The sequence below is a fragment of the Vespa crabro genome, chromosome 13 (assembly GCF_910589235.1).
Source record: "Vespa crabro chromosome 13, iyVesCrab1.2, whole genome shotgun sequence".
NCBI lineage: Eukaryota > Metazoa > Arthropoda > Insecta > Hymenoptera > Vespidae > Vespa > Vespa crabro.
The window spans coordinates 4,039,825-4,065,547 of record NC_060967.1 but is presented as its reverse complement, the minus strand read 5'-3'; the positions used below and the strand labels follow the sequence as shown (position 1 = coordinate 4,065,547).

Genomic DNA, 25,723 nt, shown 5'->3' with positions numbered 1-25,723 from the left:
AATTCGATCCTGTTAGACTTCTTTTATTTTTTCAAGCAATTTAATTATTTGGATAAAAACACGATGCTCAATCTCGTTCACGTATGTATCCATCAGATATATTCAAGAAAGAATAAAATAATTTATACAGTCAGCAAAATAGATCGGTTCTTCACAATTCATATATTGAAATATATCTTCGCACAGTTTACAAATCAAAGATAGATTTTTAATATCTGTGGAACGAACATATTATATACATTGTAGTGGAATGAATATTGATCAATAATGCAGATCAATGCTTTTTAATATAAATATTCACTGATAAATCAAAGATAGATAGTTATATACATGCATATATGCATATATGCATATATATATATAATATGTGTTAATATAAATGTCATATACACAAAAGTGTGAAATTATAAATGGAAAGGTGAGGCTAAGAAGAGAAAAGTAAATATATAACCTCGAGATGAGTCGCTCATAAAAATATAAATAGTGCGAAGGATCGACTACGGCAAAGTATATTTATGTGTGCAAGGGAATGAGAGAGCGAATGAACGAACGGGAGAAAAAGATAGACAGTGAGTGAGGGGGAAAGTAAGATAGTGATAGAAAGAAAAAGAGAAAGAGGGAGAGAGAGAGAGAGAAAGTGACTCTTTTAGAAAGTAGAATTTTTCCTCGGGTAATATCGTTTGCAAATATTTAACGCATCTCTATCAGTTATCTACTCTTTTCTATAGATTTTCCGTCATTTCCATCGTAAATCTGTACTTTTACCCTCTTGCCTTCTTTCTTCTCGACTGTAACAACCTTTTCTTTATCTCTTCATCTCCTCTCTCTTTTCCTCCTCCTTCTCATTCTTCCGCAGTTTCTTGTTACCCCTTTACTTTTGTGTTTCTCTCTCACTCTCATTCTTTCTCTCTTTCTCTTCCTCTTTTTCTTTTAATTCTCTCGTTCTCGTTTATTTCTTCTCCATCCCTCCACACTCGTTTCAACTTTTTATTCGATCCTCTTCGTTGTGAAGAAAAATAAAAGGCGAGTCCGAAAGGTATCCATAAAAAAATGAATAAATGTAGAAAAAGGCATAAAAAATATACATACATATATATATATAAACGTATGTATATGGAAAATTTATACCTAATACATTTATACAAACATACATTTATACATACATGCATACATATATACAAATATCATACAAACATTTTCCTTTTTTCTTTTTCTATTTTTTTCTATTTTTCATCTACATTTCTTCAATATTAATATCAATACGATATTTTTGTATTATTTAATTTAACATTAAATTTTAAGTCCATATCCATATAAAGATATATAATATTTGAAGTTCGTTTAGAAACGAAAAAAATTGATAAATATTTAATATGAATCATTCTACCGAGTTGATCGAAATAGTAAATCAAATAACATCTCCAGTGAAAATGCCTTAGATTGCTGGAAAATAACCATAATCTGTCGGAAAATTTCTAACTACTCAAGAAACTTCTTGTATATACGTAACATATATTCACATATATATACATGCATACATATATATATCTCTCTTTAGTCAGTCTTCCGAAAGGACATCTTACGAAAGAAAAAGAAAAATTCCGATGATACTGATGATAGGTTTAGTATGAAAGGAAATCTCTCTTCACAGAAATGCAATATATTCTAATAAATAAAAAGCAAAAAAAAATATTAATACACTAGGATGTGTTCGTTATTCGACTGCTAGACACTGACTGCCTTCTTTTCTTTTACTCGATTTTTGTCTCGCCGTGAGATACTTGATCGCTATTCGGCTATTTACATTAGGCCGCCGCCCTACACTCTGTTTACATACGCTAATCTCGGCTTCATACTTTGTATCCCATACATACTCAAGTTTTATCTCACTCGTTCCTTCGTATATATATCCCCATATATATATATATATATATATATATATATATATATATATATATATATATATATATATATATATGTGAATCTATATATGCACGTGACTGGTTATCGTTCTGACTTCATTACAATTTGCACATATCTTACTCGTGTATGGAAGTCTGTGTCTTAATGTCGTCGTCGTCGTTATATAATAATATTCTTCATGTACTGTATCGAGCAAAAAGTGGAACAAATCGATTAAGTATAAATGTCAGTAATGAGAAGTAATTAAGTACACAAGAAAGAAAACAAGACAATGAACTTTTTTATTGTAACGCTACACTCACGTAACTTTCACCGAGATTTTAAATTTATATTCGATGATGATTTATATTCGATAAATTTTAGATGAAAATTATGCGAAAGAATTGCACCTATCTGATTTATTTTGAACGAAAAAAAAGAAAGGAAAAAAGGAAAACAGATAAAAAAGAAATCATTACTTTTACTTTCGTCATATCAACGAGTTACGACTGTCTCTCATAATTAACCTGTAATAATATTTTCGATAAATAAATTGCGCGTACTCGATCTAATTTGTTTTTTCTTTTTCTTCTTTATCCATTTTTTTCTTTTTCTTTATTCATTTATCTATTCATTCATCTATCTATCAATTATCTATCTATCAATCTATCTCGTAATTTTCATTATGCAGATCAAATAATAAGTAATAAATTACTTATATGGCAGAACTTTACCGACTGAATTATCAGAACAACGAATCTGGGTGGAATGAGAAAGGGTGGGTGCAGGCTGAGGCTGATGTATGGCGGGAAGTTTGAAAACTTTATTATATTAAAGTTTCACTGACTATTTTCGTAAGAAGGCTTACAAAATATAACTACGATAAATTCTATTTCTGCTAACAAAAAGAACCTATAATAAATCGATATAATCCCGTGCTATCGTTCCTTTCAATTTTCATTTCTTCGTTGATACAGGAGAATAGATACCCATATGGAAAAATGTTATGGTTTTCGTTTTATTCATTCCGAATTTTTTTCGGAAGTACAGAGTGATGGTAAAGAAAAGCCAGTAGCATACTTTTCGAAAAAGTTAAATGATTCACAAAAGAGAAAAAAGGCAATTTACTTAGAATGCCTGGCAATCAAGGAAGCGGTAAAATATTGGCAACATTGATTGATCGGAAGAAAATTCACGATATTCACAGACCATAAACAACCATTAGAAGGTATGAACATAAAAGCTAGAACAGATGAAGAACTTGGAGAATTAACATATTATTTATCTCAATATGACTTTCAAATAAAATATATTCCGGGAAAAGATAACACTGAAGCAGATAGTCTAAGCAGAAATCCAGTACTGGAATCATCCGAAAATACGGAAGAAATACTAAGAATAATCAACCTAATAAAAATAAAAGAAATAAAAATAGATCAAAAAGAAAATATAACATTGCAAAAAACCAAATCAAAACTAATAAAAAAAGACGGAATATTCTATAAAAAAATTAGAAACAAAGAAAAAATAATCTTATCTACAGAACTAAGCTTAAAATTAATTAAAGAAATACATTCTGAATGATGTCATATAGGCATCAAACAAATGATAAGCAGGATATCTCCTTATTACACAGCTAAAGGAATAACGGCAAATATAAAAAAAGTTTGCCAAAACTGCGAAATATGCATTAAGAACAAATCCAGGGGGCAAGGAAAATATAGACGGATGTCACAACTAGGACCGGCAACGAAACCGTTCGAAATCATGTCAATAGATACCATTGGAGGCTTCGGAGGACAAAGATCAACAAAAAGGTACCTTCATCTACTGGTGGATCATTTTACAAGATACGCGTTCATGAGAACATCAAAAACCCAGAGTGTAACGGATTTCATCAAGCTAATAAATGGAATACTAGAAACCGACAAAATAGGAGTGATACTCGCAGATCAATACCTGGGAATAAACTCAAAAGAATTTAGGGAATTTCTCATAAAAAAGGATACGAAACTGATTTTTACGGCTGTCAATGCGCCCTTTTCCAACGGTCTGAACGAGAGACTGAATCAGACATTAGTAAACAAAATAAGATGCAGAATAAACGAGAAAGGAAAAAAAAGAGCTTAGACAACGATCGCTAGAGAATGTTTGGATAAATACAATGAAACAGAGCATACAGTAACCGGCTTCACGCCTAAATATTTGTTAGATGGCACAATCACCAGCATTCTACCCAAAGAGATAAAAAAAGAAAAAATGATAAAGAAAATTGGATAAGAGATAAAGAACTAGCCCTAGAAAGAACAAAAAGATTACATGAATATAACAAAAGAATATTTAACAAGAATAGAAAGAATCACCAATTTAACACAGGAGATTTGGTATATATAGAAGATGGCAATAGGTTGAATAGAAAGAAATTAGACAAATTGAGAATTGGCCCTTTCCAAATAATAAAAAAAATTTCAGAGTCTATATACGTAATAAAAACAGGGAAACAGAAACAAGAAACCGAATTCTTCCACATAACAAAACTACTTCCGATATCAGAAGATGGAGAAGAGGACTAAAAATTGTAGACACTTTATCCGGGGGGGGGGGGAGATGTAAAGAAAGTATACTTTCTTCAGATAGATTTGCGTCTCATAGCCCGCCCTTCCATTGTCTTTTATTATTTACAATTTCTTTTGTGACCTACAAACCTAGCCGTTAAGATTTGGAAGAGAAACGGACAATATGAAATATAACGTAGAAGAGAAAAGTAACACGAGAGCTATAAGGAAATTTATAATATATATTAAATAAAATTTAACATTGTGAATAATAAACGTAAATTGTCGTTTCTTTTGTTCACAGAGAAACACATTTTCATTTGTCATTTCACCCTAATTAAAACGACTTAAAATAAAAAAAATTAAGCTATTATATATATGTATATATATAATGAAACAAAGAATCTCGCTAGAATATCGACAAAAATTAATTTTCTGACTTTAATAGTAATTCGATTAATTTTCTTTTGCGTTCCATCAAATAAACATCGAAATTCATCCATTTGATCCAGCTAAACTTAAATCTTTTATGCTTTCTATCACTTTATAATTATTTAAGTAATATATGTTAATATTAATGTACGCGCAGTATTATAAACAAATATTTAAAAGATAACACGACTGCTTAAACGTTACGCCGTTTGTAACACTTGTAAAGTATAATTTAATTTTAATTTAATATTATGGAACGCGAAAATCTCAGTTTATATACTACCTTATATTTTATATAAAAAGAGTAATATTTAAACAATATTCTATTTATTTAAATGTTACGTAACTCATCTAATTCATACGGTTTCTTATTTATGCCAAATTTCTTCATCAACTTAAGGCAAGATGCTCGTCGTACAATAACCAAGACTTGACTCAAGTATATTTTTATGTCAAACATTACAAATATTTTCAACGCTTTATGATAATTTTCTTTCTATTTTTCAGTTTCCGAACGATATCGTAACTATGCCCGAAGCTAAGAAGGAATCGATTCTTGTGTCGCTAAAATATAAAGGCAATAATTGCGAAGGACGAGCGGTTTCCTTCCTTGGTTAGGGAAAAATGGAGATGGATTTTTCCACTCTGATTTTGACAGAAAGGGATCTCCGAGATGTCCATCCTTCGTTATTAGTCCCATTGCACTTTCGGTATTCTTTTCTTTTCTTCATCATCTTCTTTTCTTCGCTAGATTATCGAAGAATGCAATCAGTGTTATTCCTTTTTTCCAAATGTGATTCATTATAATAGCCCTGGAATGTGGGCCCTTATAAGGGATCTTTTTGGCAGGTCTCCTTGATTCAGTCGTGAAAAATCGAGCTCGATTTTGGTATAAGTAGAAAATACGATTAATAAAATATAAATGATTCAACTAAACACTATTAAATAACAAGAAACGAATGTAAATAAAAAACTAAGTTACCTGTAATTATCACCACAAATTCGAGAGAAAGATGCTAAGAGGGGCTGTTGAAACCATCGAATATCGAGGCACGACTGAGAACGATGCAAGTGTGTATATCCCTACCAGGCAATAATGTGGCGTCTAGCACCACGTCTTCTTTTATTTATGTTCCTTCTTTTTCCTCTTAACGTGACTCTGAAAGTTTCATTGTCACGTGTTTGGAAGAGAAATGACGATCAGACCGTTACAAAAGGAGTCTTATTTTATTCAAGGCAAGCGCGAAGATACGTTTTGTAATAATTATCCACTTGCTTCTTTTTTTAATATCTCCTTGGATATTGCTTGCATAAAACTATAATAAAACATGGATTATATATGTGCCATTACTGTTACCAGTTCTAAGCGATTGTTTCTCAACTGGAAAACTACTTAATAAATCACTTAGGATCATTACTGTTTAATATAATTATCATTCTAATTTACACCTCTACATTTTTTCATTCATTTTTTCATTACCAAAGCCGACAAAATACTAGAAAGAATCTACAAACATCTCTAAAAAAGGAACTAGGAACATGTAATCGTGAAAAAAACAGAAAAATATTCCCACGCGGCCCCTTAAAAGCCTAAATCTTGTCTTATATTCCGATGTCGAAAACTTTACTTTTGAAGTATATATATATACATATGTGTGTGTGTGTGTGTGTGTGTGTCAAACAGTTTAAAAGTCTTTGTATTTATTTAAAAATTCATTTCTTTCAAATTAGCAAAGATTTTTGAACATGTTGCATACTTATTAAATGTTGGATTACTTATTAAACATATTGACACTACACTCGTTTTCGTATTTGCTTCAAAAATATATAATTTGTTATACGTGTAAATATAATAAAGTATATATATTAAAGATGCAAAATAAAAATAGTCCTATAAAATGAGTACGACCATAAGGTGGACAAAGTTATAATATCATAGATATTATTATTATTATAATATCATAGATATTATTATTATTATAATATCATAGATATTATTATTATTATATCATAGATATTATAACTTTGTCCATTACTTTATAATTTTTTAAATGCAACGTGTTAATAATAGGTTCATCGATTAATTTAAATATTTGCTTCAACATTTAAGTAAATATACCTGTGTAAATGAGTACGATTGATAGATTCTTTTGATCCATTGACTGTTCACAGGCTAGAATAGTTCATGATATACATAATAAACTTTAACTTTTAATATTTTTTCCATGTGTTGCACTTAGGGAATGCTATAGAGCAGTGGTTAATGCATGAAGTAAAAAAAAAAGCTATATGCTGAAGAGGCCCCCCACAAACTGTGACTTAAGAGGGCAACTATAAATGTTTATCTCAGTTAGATTCGAAAATCTCTTCATTTTAATTGCAACTAAACATTAAAGTACTTACATTTTCTACATCTGATAATACTGGAATATAGATAAACAGACTAAATATAGGAGAATTCTAAAATAATTTCTTAGAGAAACTCACAGAAAAATTATAATTATTTTATTGTTCTTATATATTTTTATTCGTTTTCATCTATTATCTTTTATTCTCAATTATTCTCAATTATTCTCATTTACTTTACTTAAATGAGTCACCCTTAGCCTATGGGATTCCAGATGCAGCAACCTCCACACGATGAAATCTGGGTCGATACTACTCCATAATATGAAATAAGTTTCCAGAGCAAATAGCTGCATATAATAGTTTAAAGTATTAATAAATAATAGTGGGATCTTTGGGCGGGCTATTGTCTGAGTATACTAAATCAAAGCCCTCGAATGGAACCCTTGCTAATTCACTGTAATGTTTTGTGTTATAGATGATAACATACTTGTGATTTATAGTCTACTTAATGTTAACTCGTAGCTTCTTGCTTACTTTTTAAACATATCATTAATTTCGCACTCACTGTTGAAAATATTTTTGTATATTTGCACAATTGACAAAGCAATTTAATTTCTTTATTGTTAGTGTTTTCATTCACTATTTTTCATATATGCGTGTGTGTATATATATATATATATATATATATATATATATATATATATATATTCATTTTTTTTTACTTCTCTTCTAGAGATTTCGTTTGCACATCTGTGCTTTCACATATGTATTTTTTAATAAAATGCATTTTATTTCGTTGAAATGTACATTTCTACGAATGGACATTTTAAACTCACCATCTGATAAAACTTTTATATTCTTCATTGATACTAACTCTCTTGATAGTTTCATATCCTAATATTATTGTAAAACTGAAACAAGCTGATTGAACAAGACGAGCCGATAACCCCTTTGTAAACATTTTAAGTCCTTCTTCAATCCACAAAATCTTGAATGCAGTAAGCATACTATCTAATCTTTGCACTTGTAGCCTTGCTCTTACAATGTCTAATGGATTCGTAATAATAGTTGTTGTAAAGCCACCAAGTGTACCAGCCACTGCCTGGATGAATAAATGTGAAAACCATATTGGAAATATCTTTATAAGTTCATCTATAATAACCAAAAGAAATTAATAGTTATTAATTTTTGAATTACATACATAATAAATAATTGTCTTAAAATGGATTAACAATTACCCTGATATACCGTATATAAACCCCACCAAAGAGCACTATTCGGCACATATGCGCATAAAGATGCTACATATCCACGATAAAAACCTTTATAACCATCTCTTTGATATATTGATCTTACAACTTCTATAGATATATGAGCACGCGACCTACCAGGCTCTAGATTTAAACCTAATGGGTTCATCCCTAACTGTCATAATAATATAAAGCAGCCATAATATATAAATTACAATAAGAATAAAAAATGCATTCTTGTTCCATAAATATCTGTGCTTATTTTCTTTCACTCACCTTATCTATATAAATTTTACCACTTTTGTTATTGATCCCAAGAACCATTAGATGTTGGCTGAGAATATCAAATGGTACAACTATTGTTTGACCTACTAAACTAGCAGCACCTCCTGCAATCAATGCTTTTACAAGAGAATCTATACGAAGAGCAAGAGGTTCTCTTCCTAATAAGTGGCGCACTCCTTCATAAGTCGATACATAAAATACTCCAGATACAATTTGTATAGAACTTATCCAAAAACCCCTGTAGAGCCCAGAAAATCCTTCCAATTTATAAATTTTTCTGCAGGCGTCTATCATTCCTATAATCGACATGAATTATTAAATAATGCCTATGTTATTTCAATGAAGTTATATACAAATTTAAAGTTCATAACAAAGTAATGTTGAATATTTTGTTTCTATTATAATTTATTCAAAGACTCCTTATTCTATTCAACACTTACCATTATACATAACATTATGTCTCTGTATTTGAAGACGGGTTTTTATTACAGTAAGAGGATAGAGGCAGCATCGTACAGAGAATGATGACAACATACTCAATGGAAAAAACTTTGTTTTGTCCATCATATCCCATTCTATGGTTCGAATAAAAGGTGGTGCCTCTACGGCAGACATTTTTAACGTAGACATGCAAGTTATATCCAAATATTGCAAGAAAAGTACGCAAAAGTCTTTGTTTGATTTGATCCTGCATATCTCATTCATATATTACAAACATTATCAACTCATAGATTTCATCTGAATTTTCATAAATCTAAAAATATATGTAAGATATTAAAACAAAATTCACCCTTATGTATTTTTTTATAAAGTTACTTGATTATATTCTATATAATTGTAATATTCTAATTCTGATTCTATTGAAAGAAATATAAATGATGCATCTAAAACGATGTTCAAAAAACTAAACGTTGCAAGTTGAAAAACAAGTTTTTTATTAGTGACAATACCTACTAATCATAGTTTTCTAACCTAAATAATACGATGTTAATTATGTTTTAAACGCATTTTATAACGTCCATAATACACAGCAACACTAACTTGTGATGACCAAGAACATTTTTTTATACAACACGATTTCGTAATATTGACTTGGCAACTATCGTTTAACGAGATTAATACAATAAATAATTCGACGAAACATCTTAATATGGAAATTTCACTTTATAAATTTCAATAATCTGCGTAATATGATTACACTTCGTATATTTTGTAATTTTTAGATCGTAACGTTTAGTTAAAATTCTAGCTGACGCAAGAATATTTTAAAAAAGATACTACAATATTAACTATTAGATACTGTGTGAACTGCGCGCTTTTACACAACGACAAGATGTAAAAATAGTATCATCGAAAATACAATTTAAAATATAATGTATTAACGAAACTACTGTGAAAAGTCAATTGATATTGATTATCATTTAAAAATGTTTCTCTAAATTACGAAGAGCATGAATAATAATATAAAATATGAAATATAATCGATATAACTTGAAAGTCTATAGTTTCGATTATTTTATTGATCTAGCTGTTATTCTTGTTAGATTTAGCTCGTCATATATATCAGTCACGTGACAAAAGGTATAATATTGAACGATTTTAATTTGAAATTCCATTAAATTATCATCCCATTCATAGTGTAATGATATTTTGTAATAATGTATGTATATTTTCTATATTTTCTAAATTTTCGACATTTTTCTTCATCTTCTTTCATTGCTGAAATAAAAAGACACGTTTCCTTCCGACCATAAAGCAGTTTTAGAAAATATTTTATGTTTATCAACTAACTAATTTTTTATATATGATATAGAATCATATGACTATTTTAACTCCATTTACAATAAATCAATATAAAGTGTGCTTACTAATAAACAATTGTGTCATGAGCTTATACATAGAGTGATAATCGTGCTTGATCACTAGTGTTCCGATTAGTTCTTCAATTTCATATAAAATTGAGATAAACATTTTTCATTGGATAACGGTAATACTTGTGAATTTAGATTCGAAGTTGAATGGAACCTAAATAAATTCTATTATTATTTAGTGATGCATGTGTAGATTATTACATATCAACCATTAAACATTAATAAAAATATTAATATATGTATAAAATCTTTATGATTTCTTTTTTTTTTTTTTAATGATAAATATAATTCCTGATATGATCCCTGAGAGGTTATAGATCATTTTAATTAATAAAATGTTTGAAATATTATCCGTTTGAATTCTTCTCATTGTATTTTATTATTTAATGGTTCATTGTCACAGTTTTATTTATCATATTATAATACATATTAATTAATTCTGTTATAAACGTCAAAATATTAAAAAATTTGTTTGCCACAATATCCAGTATTTTTTGAATCGCAATTGTAAAATAGCTATAAATTTAATATAAATTGTTTTCGCGTTTGATTTCTAAGTTGTATTCTTTTACAACCTAGTATATACTTTTAAAATTATACAATCTAATTATATACTTTTTATCGTACTAATTTATCGACCTTCAAGCTTAAGTTATCGAGGCTCTCTTTACTATCTTATGTATTTTTTATCTTATATAATCAATTTGAATCAATCTTTATAATTTATAGGAATAAGGCATACGTAAAGTATAATTCAAAAGATTGCAAAACACAATTTCTATTTTCTTGTGAATTTGAATTTACATTCGTTTTATTATAATTATTAATATTTATTGAGGGCATAATATAAATTCCATACATTCGTAAAAACATAGTAAAGTTAAAATATTGTTGAAATATTACATTACAATTACTTATCTAACAATAAGTCATTCTATGGTATTCACATTGTATATATTCGACGATAGAAAAGCCTAGATAATAGGTAAAAAGATAACAAATAAAACTCTGCCTCTCTCTTTCTCTTCATACAAATAAATCTTATTTTTTGTAAATCGATAATATATATAATAAATTTATTTTATTTTGTTTTGTTCACTGAATTGATTTAAAAATGTGAATTATATTGATCATAAATCGCAATATTAAAATTCATTATATAGATTACGAATTACTTTTCAAAATATCTTATTACTTTTACGCTATAATATAAAAAGTTATATTTTTTCTACGGATAAAAATATATAAAGAGCCAGATTTTAATATATATATATATATATATATATATATATATATATATATATATATATATATATATATATATATATATATATATATATATATATATATATAATATATATATATTTTTAAATAAGAGACGACTCAAACTAAACAAATGCTTGAAATTCAACTAAGTTTCAGTTATAATTTTCAGTTCCAAATAGGAACTTAATTTTCTACTTATTTTTTCTATTTTTGTATAGAGTCTGACATTTATTTAATTTCTCATGTTGCTCTCTTTATAATTATTTCATAACTTTCATCCCTAATATAGATTAATCTTTTTAGTAATAGTTTTACGACACATGTGACATGTTTTTAACGGTGCTGCACAATGTTCACAAGCACCATGTCCACATAGAAACGCAACATTGCGGCGACGTTCCATGCAAATACTACACATATTTGCCTCTTCGAGATCAGCCACTCTAGTTTCCAAATAACGTAATCGTTCTAGGTGTTTTTCCTTTTCCTTTTCTTCGTCTCGCTTATCTTCTTTTATTTTATAATCCAATGAAACATCTGTTATTTTCTTATCCATTTTAACTGTAGGTATATTCGCCATCGCTGTTGGGTCATCTGAGAAAGATATTACAAGTACATAGTATATTTATTCTTTTAAAAATGTTTATTAAATTGTAAAACTTGTCAATATGATTATTATTTCAACGCATTTTACCTTGAATTATTTGTGATTTGTTTGGCTTGTGTCTACAATGTGAACAACTAACAAAAGGGACACTACCACTAGGATCAAATCGAGATTCTTCTTTCGAGTTAATTAAAAACTGTGAACAAACGCAGCATTCAGCAGAATCGGCAGAATTAATTTTGACACTCTCACGAGATAATTCTGATTCAGATGTGGTAGTTCCATGATGTATTGTGGTTTCCGCGCAACTAGATGATGAATTATTTCCTATTCTGTAATGTTGGTTGTTAATAAAAATTATTTTACTTATTATGCCTAACAAATTTAAAAAGAGAAAGGTCTAATAATTTACAAATTTAAAAAGAGAAAGATTTAATAATGTTACTTACTCAAGTTGAGCATTGTTGCTTTGATATTCATAAGATTTTAAAAGTTTCATGAGTACTGCAACTTGTGAATCCTCATTGAGAAGATCCAAAGGAGTCTTATTTTTCGAATTCTTTACGTGTTCCAGAAGTGTACGAGTTTTATCTACGCTTACTAGAAAACAAGCCAATGCTAATTCAGATTTTGCTCCTTGTCTTGTCAAAGTCTGCCAAATCTGCACAAATCACGATTTCTTATTATTGTATCGCATTAACAATTTACTTTATATGTAAGAGCAAATAAGCTTTTGATAATAAACAATATAATACCCCATAAATAATAGGTGAATCTCGGCTACTCTCTGGCGTCGGTATAGTTGACGGTTGATTTGGACTTTTGGCCACAGCAATGTGCAATGCCGTATCTCCATCTTCATCCGTGTTCGTAATATCTGCGTTATAATCGATAAGTAACTCTACCAAGGACCAGTGTGCTTGCGAAGTAGCTAAATGTAGAGCTGTTTGTCGTCTGTTATTACGTAGATCTACTTTTGCACAACCGCCAGTTGGAGAGAGAAGCGTAGCAGCCACATCTTTATGACCATTCAATGCTGCAAGATGTAATGCTGCAAAACCATCTTCCTTTTTCACATCTACTAAATGCCGTGCTCGTGTCACAAGTCTTTCCGTAGCACTAGACAAATAAACCAGTAATGGTAACCAACTTTATATCCACAAGTTGAAAAAATCTAAACAATCAAGAATCAATTGATGATATAAACAAATAACAAATTACTGCATACTTACTGTGCATTACCCTTTAAAGCAGCATGATGTAGAACATTAAAACCACGTTTATTACGTAAAGTAAAATTTATCCTTTCGCAAGCACAAAGAGCATCGATTATATCAAGTGCATCCTTTCCAATGGCATCATGCAATGCAGTATCCCCATATGAATCTTGCAGATTTACATCGCAATTATAACGTAACAATATTTTTACACATTGAACATGCTGCTTATTTACAGCAACATGTAGTGCACTACATTTACCATTATTTACAGCATTAATAGCCGCACCTCGCGACAAAAGCAATTCCATTATTTCTGGTTGATTCCTGTGAAAAAGTAAGCAATATAATATTTTTTTAATAGACTATTTCTTTGTTTTTCAAAGCTATTTCGATCATAATCAAAACAAGAGTTGTCTTACCCAAATGCGGCATAATGTAGCGGAGTATCCCCATCTTCATCGATTGCTCGTAAAGAAGCTCCAGCATCGAGAAGAAGAATGCAAAGATCATGTTGCCCTTGATGCGCAGCTACTTGTAGACAGGTTTTTTTCTCACCACCAGGACCACCAGCTCGAGCATCCACCCTACCAGGATATTTTTTCAAAAATTCCCTTACTGCATGAACACCTGCCTCTCCTCTGGCAGCATCTCGTAATAATTTTTCTACTTCATTATCTGTTACACCGACTATATGATAAAATAAAAATATTAATTAAATATAAAATATAAAAATATTAATAAAATATACTTTTCTGTCTTATATTTTACCTTATATTTCACACTATTCTTATATTAAATTATACCTGATCGATCTCTATTCCTATCTGCCTCTTCATTTATAACAGGTACATTATGTGATCCAGGTGGCATTAATGATACGCTCAGAGGATTAAATGTCCATGTATGACCATCCAATGCTACACGTAAATCTCCATCTGAATATATTTTTATTATTTTTCCAGTTTTTCCAAGAGCCTGTAAAATTACCAATAATTTATTTAAAAAATATATTACTCACATGAACAGTGCATGTATTACTTACATGAATAGAACAAATTATATATAGATGTGTGTACAAATATTGTATATATAATAGAAATATAGTAGAAGTATAGTAGAAAGAAGAAACAATATTTTACGAATACACACTGTTTTCATTACGTCTATCCATTCTCCGTGTCCTCGTTGATAATGTTTTACCGTAGTTAAATCGTTTTTTACTTTAACTATATCTCCAAGAGAAAATATATCTTTGCTTGTTACTTTTGTTAAAGCTTTAGGGTGAAATGTCCATCTATTATTACAACCTTCGTATTGTACACGAATATCTCCCTTGTCCGTTACCCGGTGAACAGTACCGATCTATGCGATACATTAACATATTACATGTATGCATTTAACAATCAATTAATGTAATTATTCTGCAATACCTTCCCTATATATTCTGCCATACGTGGATTCCATCCACCATGACCATCCTGCATTTCTTTGAGAGCTTCTACCTGAATTAAAACTTTTACTTTATCTCCAATGTTAAATGTCAAATGACGAAGACTAGAAACAACAACATTGGGAGTATTGCCTCTATTCAACATAGAATCGTTTCTACCGTCTGGATATACTATTATAGGTTGTCCAAGAAATGGAAGATGTTCTTTATAATAGGTACCAGCAGTGGCTTCTTCTATATAACATAAATCTACACAGCCTTTATACCCAAGTCGATAGACATTAGTACTTCCTATGGACCATGTAACTGTAGCAACCGAACGACTACTCTCATTATCCCAACCACGAATATCCATAACTCTTCCACTTTTACCTATTAAAACAAAATAAAAATTATATTAAACAAATGTCATAAATATACCAATTGCTAATAACTCAATCACAAAATATTTTACCACTAATATAATATCTACCTGAACCTCCATCTTGATTACCCCATTCCCAATCTGGTCCACGAACTACCTTTGCTCCAATAAAAATACCTTTCAACGGTATTTTTGTACAACCTTCTCTTGCACTTAGCTGTATCCTATTAATAATGTAAATTTATAAAAATTTATAAAAATCCAAAAAAGGAAAATCCGTTAACAAGTTAGAAGTTATAGCTTTCATATTTAAACTCTACTAACTCTATAGAAGTAGGAGTTTGAAATCTTTGAAAAGTATGAGTTAAATCGTGTATATCTGCCATATAACATTGTGTGCATAAGTCATAATCGGAACATTCTGTACACTTCCATCTCATACCAATTATACCACGCTTTTTACATCCATCACAAATAATATTACAATGTTTTACACCAATAGCTGCATTGTCAAAGACAAGTAAATCATAAGCTCCCTGATATCCAATTCTATAATTACTTCTAGAACCATGATCCCATTGAACGATAACAGTCTTGTCAGGTGTTCTATCAGCCGGATTAGGACTAGAAGCTGAAGTTCCAGATGGTGGTTTGCCAATTTCTACTACTGTACCAGCATGGCCTTCTCCACCATCTTGATCATCCCATTTCCAATCTTGACCACGCACAACACGCAAACCTACTTCCAGCATCTTTGAAACTATCAAATTTGAAAGTATAAAATCACTATAAAATGTAAGCTATAGGACGTTACAAGTGCATCTAGATAAATTACATAGTTAAAACGAAACAAACGTAGAAATCTCACTTCTTTGCACACCACACAAAAATAATGTTCTGAACATTTCAGTAATTATAATTTCTTTCAAAATTTTTCACTTTAAACCATTTACTTCTCCTTTTAAGAACATTAGCGTACATTATACTAAAGAATATAACTTATTCAACCAGTTAAATCGACAAAATTATGTATGCAGTTTATGCAAATAAAATTAATTATATGATTGAGAACATTTTATAACGTATTAAGGTTTTGAAATGATTGAAACATTAAGTAAAGTATTCATTAACGTCTCTTAAATTGTGGAATTAACAATCAAATATCTTCAAAATGCGTACAGTAAGCGTGACAGATTTGATGTCACATTAATGATGCTGTGTATCATCCTACAAATGGCTTATGCGTCATTAATTTTGAATAGTTGTTGTTAGGTAAAAAAAAAAAGAAGAAAAACATAAAAAAATGTTATCACATCAAAACAATTATACATTTAAACATTTCTAGAAGTTCATTTTATTATAATAAAATGAAACATATAAATCAACGTCGCACCGACTATCGTGGTCCATATGATCTTTACATGAACATATATATAAGAAACTGACACGCAAGAATTGGATCAAATCAAATCCAACCAATCACGTAAAAGAGTATAAGAGTAATAGCAAATAACAGAATTTCTTCTCTTTAGCTGATCACGAATCTTCTCATAATATTATGATCATAAAAATTCAACTCGACTATGTCTATCTTTGTCATTAATATTAAACATATATAAAAAAAAATAATAAGAAGGATCAATAGATTAAAAATAACAATAAGAATCTTTAAATATGTGTATTTCTTGAGAAATTAATGCCTCATGTGAGATTCTGATTGGACCATATTAATGTGAATATAATTATTATCCAATCAAAATTTGGTAAAGACAATCTTCATTTTATGTTACTTATGATCACAATTCAAAGTCAATTTCAATACGAATTCATAATAATCATTTAAAAATTTTATGATTATTAAGTTGACAATTCTAGTTATTAATTAGACTAAGTTGCAAGTACTGATGTTTAGTTGAACACATACCGTTATTATGTTGGTAATTATATTTGATCATAACCAACGTTTACTGAAACATGATTAGAGTGACAGGAAAATTGTAGTATAGTCTATAAATGAATTACAAATTTGTATAAATAAAAATTCAATAATTTCAGAATTGATAATAATATAGCGAAGAAGTTTAGTTAAAATCATTTTTATTTAAATAATGTGCTTACAAAAATGATTTCTAAGATGTAATAGCTCCTGTGTTTAATAAACAGAAGAAAAAATACACTTAAATAATATAATATGAGTTATAATGATAACAGGATTTTTTAATAGAAGCAGATAATATAATCATGATTGCAGAATATGAATCTGCTGTTGTAATTAAGGCAAAACCAGTTCGCAAAGTATTTAAAGCTCCAATCAAAGTTAATAAGATACCACAAGAACTTTTAAATGATCCCTTATTGAATACAGCTATTGCAGCATTACCTAATAATTACAACTTTGAAATACATAAATCCATATGGAGAATCAGAGAAATTAAAGCTAATAGGGTCGTTTTGCAAATGCCTGAAGGATTATTAATGTATGCAACAACTATAGCCGATATTATTGAAAATTTTACAGATGCAGAAACTATTATTATGGGTGATGTAACGTATGGTAAAATATAATTATAAATATGTGTATATATATATATATATATATATATATTATTTAATATTAATTTGATTACTATTACAAATTTATTTTTATAGGTGCATGTTGCATAGATGATTACACAGCTCGAGCATTAGATGCAGATTTTATGATTCATTATGGACACTCTTGTCTAATTCCCATTGATCAAACTATTGGAATTAAAGTTCTATATGTATTTGTTAATATAAGTATTGACATTGTACACTGTATAGAAAGCATTAAAGCTACTTTATTAGTTATTTCAAAAATATCACTCATTAGTACAATACAGTTTGTAGGAACGTTACAAGCTATTGCAATAGAATTGAAAAAAAATGGATATGAAGTTTCTATACCGCAGAGTAAACCATTGAGTCCAGGCGAAGTGATTTTTCTTCTATTTTCTATTCTTTGTTTACTCTTATATAGGTTATGGTATTATATATTAAATTAATATAAACCATTATTAAAGATTTTAGGTTGCACTGCGCCACAAATACATTGTGCAGATGCTATTGTTTATATAGGAGATGGTAGATTTCATCTTGAAGCTGCTATGATTGCAAATCCAAATTTACGAGCATTTAAATATGATCCTTATGAAAAAAAGATGACAGAAGAATTCTATGATCACAAAGAAATGCGCGAAACAAGACTCTTGGCGATAAATCTAACAAAGAATGCTAAAATATTTGGAATGATACTTGGGACTTTAGGTCGGCAGGGACATCCGAAAATTGTGGATCACTTACAAAATAAGTTGAAAGATTTAAGAAAGGAAAGCGTTATTATTTTACTTTCAGAAATATTCCCAGATAAAATTAAATTATTCAAAAATGTAGATAGTTTTATACAGGTATATAATTCAAAAGTAATTAAAAAAAATTCATTAGCTCATCTAAACATTGTCTCGAGTTTCATTTAAAATATGATATTTAAAAAGGTGGTTTTTCATATCTTTAAGGTTGCATGTCCACGTCTCAGCATCGATTGGGGCATTAATTTCCATAAACCTTTTCTTACACCTTATGAAGGTGCAATCGCCCTGAAGATGGCTGAGTATGATAAAAATCAAGCATATCCTATGGATTTCTACTCTGCAGCTAGTTTAGGCCCATGGACTCCAAATCATAAGAAGTTTGAATTAGAGAAACGTATTAATACGTGTTGTGGTAAATGTAAAACTGGAGAATAAGAAATAAAATATTTTTTAAAGCTTGCAAATAATTTGTTAAAAATAATAGATCTTAATAGTTTTTTTCTTTATTTTTTATTAAGTATAATATAATTATATTGTAATCATAATCATATTGTTGAAATCAAAATTTTATAATTAAAGATTTTATAGATTTTATGTCTGGAAGAAACAAATCAAATAACTACTAGTTATCTTACTCATTTTTTTCAAATATTTGATAAAATATAATAACGTTTATTTATATATATACGTTACTATATAAACACAATTGTTATAAATTTTTTTTCTCTTTTTTCTTGAACTATATTGAGATTTAACTTATAAAACTGATTTGATTTGAAAAACTGAAACCATGCATGAATATAACGCGCGCACCCTTTTCTTAATACACACTCTTGACTGACGTAGTTAGTGGTAAAGCGGTAATAAGCAAATAGAAGACCCCGCGTGGGCGAATTACGTCATACGCCCACCTGTAGCCGCTCACATATATACATCATATATGTAGAGATTCAAAATGCTATAATATATACTGGGTGTGCGTTCAAATACATCCTTCTTATTTTCCGGAGTAAGATCAAATTCTTTTTTGAATCTTTCCTATTTACGCGATAAAAAAACGTATTATAAGAGAATAGAAATTAGTTTAAGAAATTAAAATCAAAAATATAACAACTGTATCTAAGAGTTCATTACATAAAATTTAACTCGTGCATCTTTTTGATTTTTTAGATTATTTATTCATATTTAATATAAATCTTTGCCTGTTAAAACTGGTCAGTCTAATTTATTTGAAATTTTAACAAATAATACTTGTCTAAATTTCAATTTTTGTTTTCTATCAATAGATAGTATTTAAAAAGATATTCTAGCATTTAACGATGAAGAATTAGTCACGCCGTAGGTGGTGCAATATTGAGGGGTGGAAGGTGGCGCCGACCGCACCCCGAAGTCGCGACGACAGTCTTCCAGCGTGGCTCAACAAGTACACGCGGTACTCGAACAACGATTCAAATTGTTAAAGATTCCTTAATAAAATATAAGGTATGCTTTGCTATAATATTTGTAATAGAAAGTTTCTTTTAATTTATTTTTTTTAATTTGACAATTTCAACTAATTTTTTATATAATAAATAAAATTATACATATTTAAAAATATATATATTTTATATTATATTATAGTGCGTCATATATTTAATAATTTTAGCAAATTTTCAAGTTTATTATAAAAACTTATTTTGTTATATATGGCAATTTGGTTAAAATATAATAATTTTTTTAATATAAAAGTATTTGTATATAACTTATTTATATATTTAAATTTTCATTTGATATCTCTATTTTTTAAAAATATTGAATTATACAATCCTTTTTTTATATATATATAAAATCAATGAATATTAAATTTGACACATAAATATTTCAAGTAAACATATTTACCTTATGTAAACATATTTTCAATTATATAAATAAATGTAAATTGATTATATGCATATTTGGTAATACAGTTGCTTCGTATAATGAGATCTAAAGTAACGGGTGAAAGTAATTGGGAAGCAAAGTGGACTCGACAAGGAGTACAAGATAGTGGTACAGTACATCGACCATCAAGAAAAACAGAAAAATTTAAATTATCAAAGTCTCCACGAGCGTCTACGTCTAAAGAAAGGACACTTCGTAGATTAGAAAGTAATGAAAGAGAAAGAATGAGAATGCATAGTTTGAATGATGCGTTCCAGGTAAATATTGACTTCTCCTCTAATTCTTATTATTGTAAATAATTTAAAAGATATTTGTAGTATTCTAAAATTTTGCTTTTTACACTAGTCTCTACGTGAAGTAATTCCACATGTTACTAAGGAAAGACGTCTTTCAAAAATAGAAACTCTAACATTGGCTAAAAATTATATAGTCGCTCTTACTGATATAATATGTGCAATAAGAAATGACGAAACCTCAACAAATCAAAAAGTTGAAATTTCGGAACCTCGAGAACCACAGTGTAACAAAAACATTTGTATGGACATAAATACACCAGCTTCATCAAGATCTTGCAGTCCAGAAGTTTAAAGCTTTTATTAAAAGAAAGCAAATTTTAATGGATTAAAATGGAAAAATAATGAAACCAAAGCTACAAGTCTGTGAAATATTAACAATGTAGATTTAAAGTGAATGTCAAACTTCCAAAAATCATTTTGCATAATCATATTTATATTTTTGTCAAGATAACAATGACATCTTGACATAAAAAACTAGTGCTGATATTTGCATAAAAGATACTCATTTACTTGTTTTAAATTAGCTAACTTTATATAGATATTGACAAAAATAATATTTACATTCCTCATATCTATCAGTATTATCTTTTGCAATCTTAGTATCATTATTTATTACATGCTCATTATTACATAGTGTAACATATACTGAAATAGTACAAAGCACTTAGCATTTGTCTGTTAATAAATAAAGTAAATCAAGATATTACAAAAGAGATATTACATAGAGATATCTGTGTTTCTGCTAGAATTTATAGATGTTTAATATATAAATTTATTCTTGCATGAAAATATTATAGATCTGCTTGCTATATAACATTATTAAATTCATAACTTATTTTTAAATGTAATATATTTATATTATATAATCTATTTTGTGAAAAATAAAAATTATGTAGTTAAAATATATACAGGATTCGGCGTTCGTTACCAATTAAAAATGCTGTAGTTTTGTCAATTATGAATCTTTTTATTTAATATTTTAAAACAATGTAGAAAACACATTAGATTTCATGAAAGTGATGTCACTGTTCGATATGGTTACTTCTGACGCGGATGATAGCATCAAATCTTCCAATAAAATCATTGCACGCTGCACGAATGAGATTCTATGGAATTCATTTTCATTTCCGACGAAACGCTGATTTCTATGTTTCCACACTTTCATATTCTGTTGTAGCCTCCAAATTGGACCATATGGAGAAGTCTATCGGATATAAGTCTGGCGAGTATGGAAGTCACTGCTGCAAAGAAATGAAATGTGGAATGTGATTTTTTAAAAATTGTTGTATCGAACAAGCTTTCTAGAAGTGTCGAGTTCTATAGGAATGTCCAGCGGTTTGCATCGAATTGTTTATGTATCCAAGGAATCAATGCATCATTTAACATCTTTCGTTGGTACAATTGCTGTAACAGTAGCCCACATCATCACAGAACTAGGCACTTGTTTCCTCAGCAATTTACTGTTTAAATTGTCGCTTGATTGGCCCTTTAACTACACACGGTTATATTGTTTGTTAATGTATTGTTGAATTTTTTCTTTTATAAAAATTTTTTCATCAGGAAAACCAAATTTACGAGGTCGGTGCTTGCGTACAAGGTTTTCAATGCTTTTAATCATTGAAAACGAACAGCCTTTTGTACTGGGGTTAAATCCTGTACTTTTTATATCTTGTAAGGATTCATCTTAATCCTTTCGCTACTAATGGTGACTTAAGTCACCCAACGCCTGACGCTCTCTATGTACGAACGGTGACTTAAGTTACCCGTGAACTTTCGTGAGCAGAGTATATATATTATCTCCATGGTTATCCATCGCAAGCATTTTGCACTTGTTTTACGCTATAAAATTTCAGACTGACAAAATGAACAACAGTATAAAAATAATATTTCGGCAGCACGCTTGTTTAGGCTCGCTCACACTTTCGAAATATTTGCACGGTATGTGGTTTAATTTTTTTTATATTTTTCACATCATTGCATTTTATATTTTTCGTTTATTTTTCACACCTCAAAGTTAATGAATACGAATTACAAAAGGAGGAGAGGAAACTGCTACTCCATCGAAAACGAGAGTAATGAAATGTACGATAAATTATCGGATTCCGATAGCTATACTGCAATAAATAATATTTATACTAGAAAGAAAGCAATCAGCATTCGTCGGAAAAATGTACTTAGCACGTCAGAATCAGAAAATTATTACATCGAAGATGCTTTGCCATCAACTACTTTTAATAATATCCAATGGGCTATGGAGAATGTTGAATTAACATTTCACAACTTTAATACTTCCAATTCTGGACTTCAGACAGAAGAGAAATTTCTCCTCTGCAATATTAGATTATTTTCAATTATTTTTTTCACCTGATTTTGTGGATTTTATTGTGGATAAGACAAATAACTATTGGACACGTACAGTAAATGATGATATGCGTAACATCAAAATTTGTCAACGAAGCTGTCGACGAGCTGTACTGTTTTCTCGCATGTACGCTACTAATGTCGAGAAACAAAAAATTACGGCTTAGCGAGTATTGGTCTAGAGATAAACTTTCAAAAACTGATATTTTTAGCAAAATTATGTGCAGAGATAGATATTTAGTTTTATTGAAAATGTTGCATTTTGTTGATAATAATCAAAGGTCTTCTGATCGTGTGCAAAAAATTAGCAGCGTTTCAAGCAGACTTCAAAAATCGTTTAAAAACTCATTTCATCCTTTTTAAAATTTATGCATAGATGAAAGTCTTTTATTGTATAAGGGCAGACTATCTTTTAATATACCGGCCAAAAGAAGCCGATTTGGCATTAAAACGTACGTATTATGCGGCTGTAAAACAGACTACGTATATACAATCGTATATACAGGTAGTGATTCACATGTAACAGAGAACACGGAAGAAATTGGCAAAACAGGAAATATCATTTTGACACTTTTGAAACCTTACTTGGGAAAAAATAATTCATTGTATGTCGATAATTATTATAGCAGTCCTACTTTTTTTAATTTATTACGTACAAATCTAACAAATCCTTGTGGGGCTGTAAAGCAAAGGCGAAAAGGAATGCCTATAATAGACAGAGAATTAAAATTGATTTTCGGACATCGAGTAATTTGCTGGTCCTTAAATGGCGTGATAAAAAGGATGTTTTCTTTCCATACTAGCGAATTTATATGTACAGGAAAGAGAAATTATAACACTCAAGAATTTATACATAAATTCAAATGTATAATCGATTATAATTCGTCAATGGACGCTGTCGACAAATGTGATATGTTTATTAGTTCCATTAAATCTATCAGAAAATTTATAAAACGATACAAGAAGTACTTTTTTCATTTGTTAGATATTGCCGTTTGGAATTCTGTAGCTGCTTTTCATCTTAAATTAATACGACAAAGCGCTCCTAGATCTGCGGATAAAAATCCTTTTAGGCTTACTGGTAGACACTTCCCAGTGATTTACACTAGCGAAAACAAAACGAAAAAGTGGATTGAGAAAGTGTATTGCTTGTACTAAGAATGGTGTCCAACGACAGACGCATTACCAATATAAGACATGTGAAGTAGGACTTTGTGTATATCCGTGCTTTCAAACTTTCCATACGAAATTACATTATTAAATTATATTTTCTAATTGCATTATGCGATAATTTTTTAACCCTTTCCTTTCTACGAGCGACTACACTCGCTCTGCGTAAGATGCCGCGGTATTGAACGTATGACGGGCGATTGTTGTTGTTCCGCAAGTGCACACTTTAGCGCAGCGGCTCGTTCAGCAGGTGTAGCGCGCCAGAGAATGCGTCCGTAGCAAAAAGGTTAAGTTCATTTTTTAGTATCCGCCGTATACTTCTGTCGGACATGTTCAGATCTTTAGCCAATTTTATTGCGCTCTGATGTGAATTTCTTTGAATTCGAGGCTTCAGTTTTCGAACCATTTCTGATGATGTTGCTGTTTTTCTTCATGACATTTTGCGATGTTATCAGCATCACTGTAACGCTTTATGGTTCGATATACAAATATTTTCACACGTAAATGCTGGTTGGTCACGAACAATAGCTAGTTGTGTTTTTTGGCTAAATATAAGGCAATAACACTATTACGTTTAAATTTCATTTGAAATAATTATTTTTAATTACGACGTAGAACGATATACTTTCGTAAGCTAATAAACAACTTAACACACTAATGGTAATTAAAATATGAACACGCTGTCATTTATAGTTAAGCATCTGCAGCAGCGTGAAGTTGGTAATACTTCGAGCGTTGGATTTTGTATATACAAAAATAATACGTATATATTAATCCTAATAAATTATATATACATAACATAATATGCACATAAAAGAAAAGACTTAGTTCCTTCAATAATATTTATAGTTACTTTTTTTTAAATATAAAATATATCGTATATAAATAATCTGAAAGAATTGTGGTAAATATAGCACGAATATTTAATCACATTACGAATAATATTATGTAGATTATTTATACAATGTGCAATAGCTTTTGTATTAATAATTGTTTTAATTTGATAATTAATTAATATCCTGACAACTTTTTAATTCGTGACATTTGATTTCTCAAATTTTTTGTAATATACCACAACAAATGCTATTATCAC

At 29.4% G+C, this 25,723-nt stretch overlaps 4 protein-coding genes and 1 long non-coding RNA gene across 12 annotated transcripts; 2 read left to right on the top strand and 3 right to left on the bottom strand.

Annotated features, from left to right (window-relative positions):
• Positions 1–4,530: 4,530 nt before the first annotated feature.
• Positions 4,531–10,779, bottom strand: LOC124428604 (solute carrier family 25 member 44). 8 transcript variants are annotated; one of them, XR_006943230.1, is made up of 6 exons: positions 9,746–10,768; positions 9,214–9,527; positions 8,765–9,069; positions 8,477–8,663; positions 5,872–8,390; positions 4,531–5,768 (listed from the first exon to the last, which is right to left on the bottom strand). XR_006943230.1 is itself a non-coding variant. In XM_046972854.1 (6 exons), coding segments are annotated over exons 2-6 (1,074 nt in total). In that variant the 5' UTR covers positions 9,479–9,527; positions 9,746–10,779; the 3' UTR covers positions 4,531–6,047. The 8 variants fall into 8 exon arrangements, 5 of the variants coding, with proteins under 5 accessions (XP_046828810.1, XP_046828806.1, XP_046828807.1 ...); XR_006943231.1 differs by having other exon boundaries at positions 4,531–5,701; XR_006943232.1 differs by having other exon boundaries at positions 4,531–5,636.
• A 1,215-nt stretch (positions 10,780–11,994) lies between these two features.
• Positions 11,995–16,974, bottom strand: LOC124428602 (E3 ubiquitin-protein ligase MIB2). Its single transcript, XM_046972848.1, has 12 exons — positions 16,731–16,974; positions 15,876–16,311; positions 15,660–15,775; positions 15,168–15,559; positions 14,887–15,099; positions 14,541–14,712; positions 14,157–14,424; positions 13,750–14,061; positions 13,273–13,636; positions 12,967–13,178; positions 12,605–12,849; positions 11,995–12,504 (listed from the first exon to the last, which is right to left on the bottom strand). The coding sequence occupies exons 2-12, from the start codon at positions 16,301–16,303 to the stop codon at positions 12,191–12,193; spliced, it is 3,036 nt and encodes a 1,011-aa protein (XP_046828804.1). The 5' UTR covers positions 16,304–16,311; positions 16,731–16,974; the 3' UTR covers positions 11,995–12,190.
• A 492-nt stretch (positions 16,975–17,466) lies between these two features.
• LOC124428519 (2-(3-amino-3-carboxypropyl)histidine synthase subunit 1) lies at positions 17,467–19,347 on the top strand. Its single transcript, XM_046972658.1, has 4 exons — positions 17,467–18,105; positions 18,201–18,508; positions 18,596–18,979; positions 19,088–19,347. The coding sequence occupies exons 1-4, from the start codon at positions 17,793–17,795 to the stop codon at positions 19,316–19,318; spliced, it is 1,236 nt and encodes a 411-aa protein (XP_046828614.1). The 5' UTR covers positions 17,467–17,792; the 3' UTR covers positions 19,319–19,347.
• Positions 19,348–19,438: 91 nt separating this feature from the next.
• Positions 19,439–24,740, top strand: LOC124428520 (neurogenic differentiation factor 1-like). Its single transcript, XM_046972659.1, has 3 exons — positions 19,439–20,365; positions 20,830–21,060; positions 21,149–24,740. The coding sequence occupies exons 2-3, from the start codon at positions 20,842–20,844 to the stop codon at positions 21,389–21,391; spliced, it is 462 nt and encodes a 153-aa protein (XP_046828615.1). The 5' UTR covers positions 19,439–20,365; positions 20,830–20,841; the 3' UTR covers positions 21,392–24,740.
• On the bottom strand, positions 22,046–25,534 carry LOC124428522. The gene is made up of 2 exons (XR_006943203.1): positions 24,647–25,534; positions 22,046–24,565 (listed from the first exon to the last, which is right to left on the bottom strand). It is a non-coding gene; the product is annotated as an uncharacterized LOC124428522 (long non-coding RNA).
• Between the last annotated feature and the right edge of the window lie 189 nt (positions 25,535–25,723).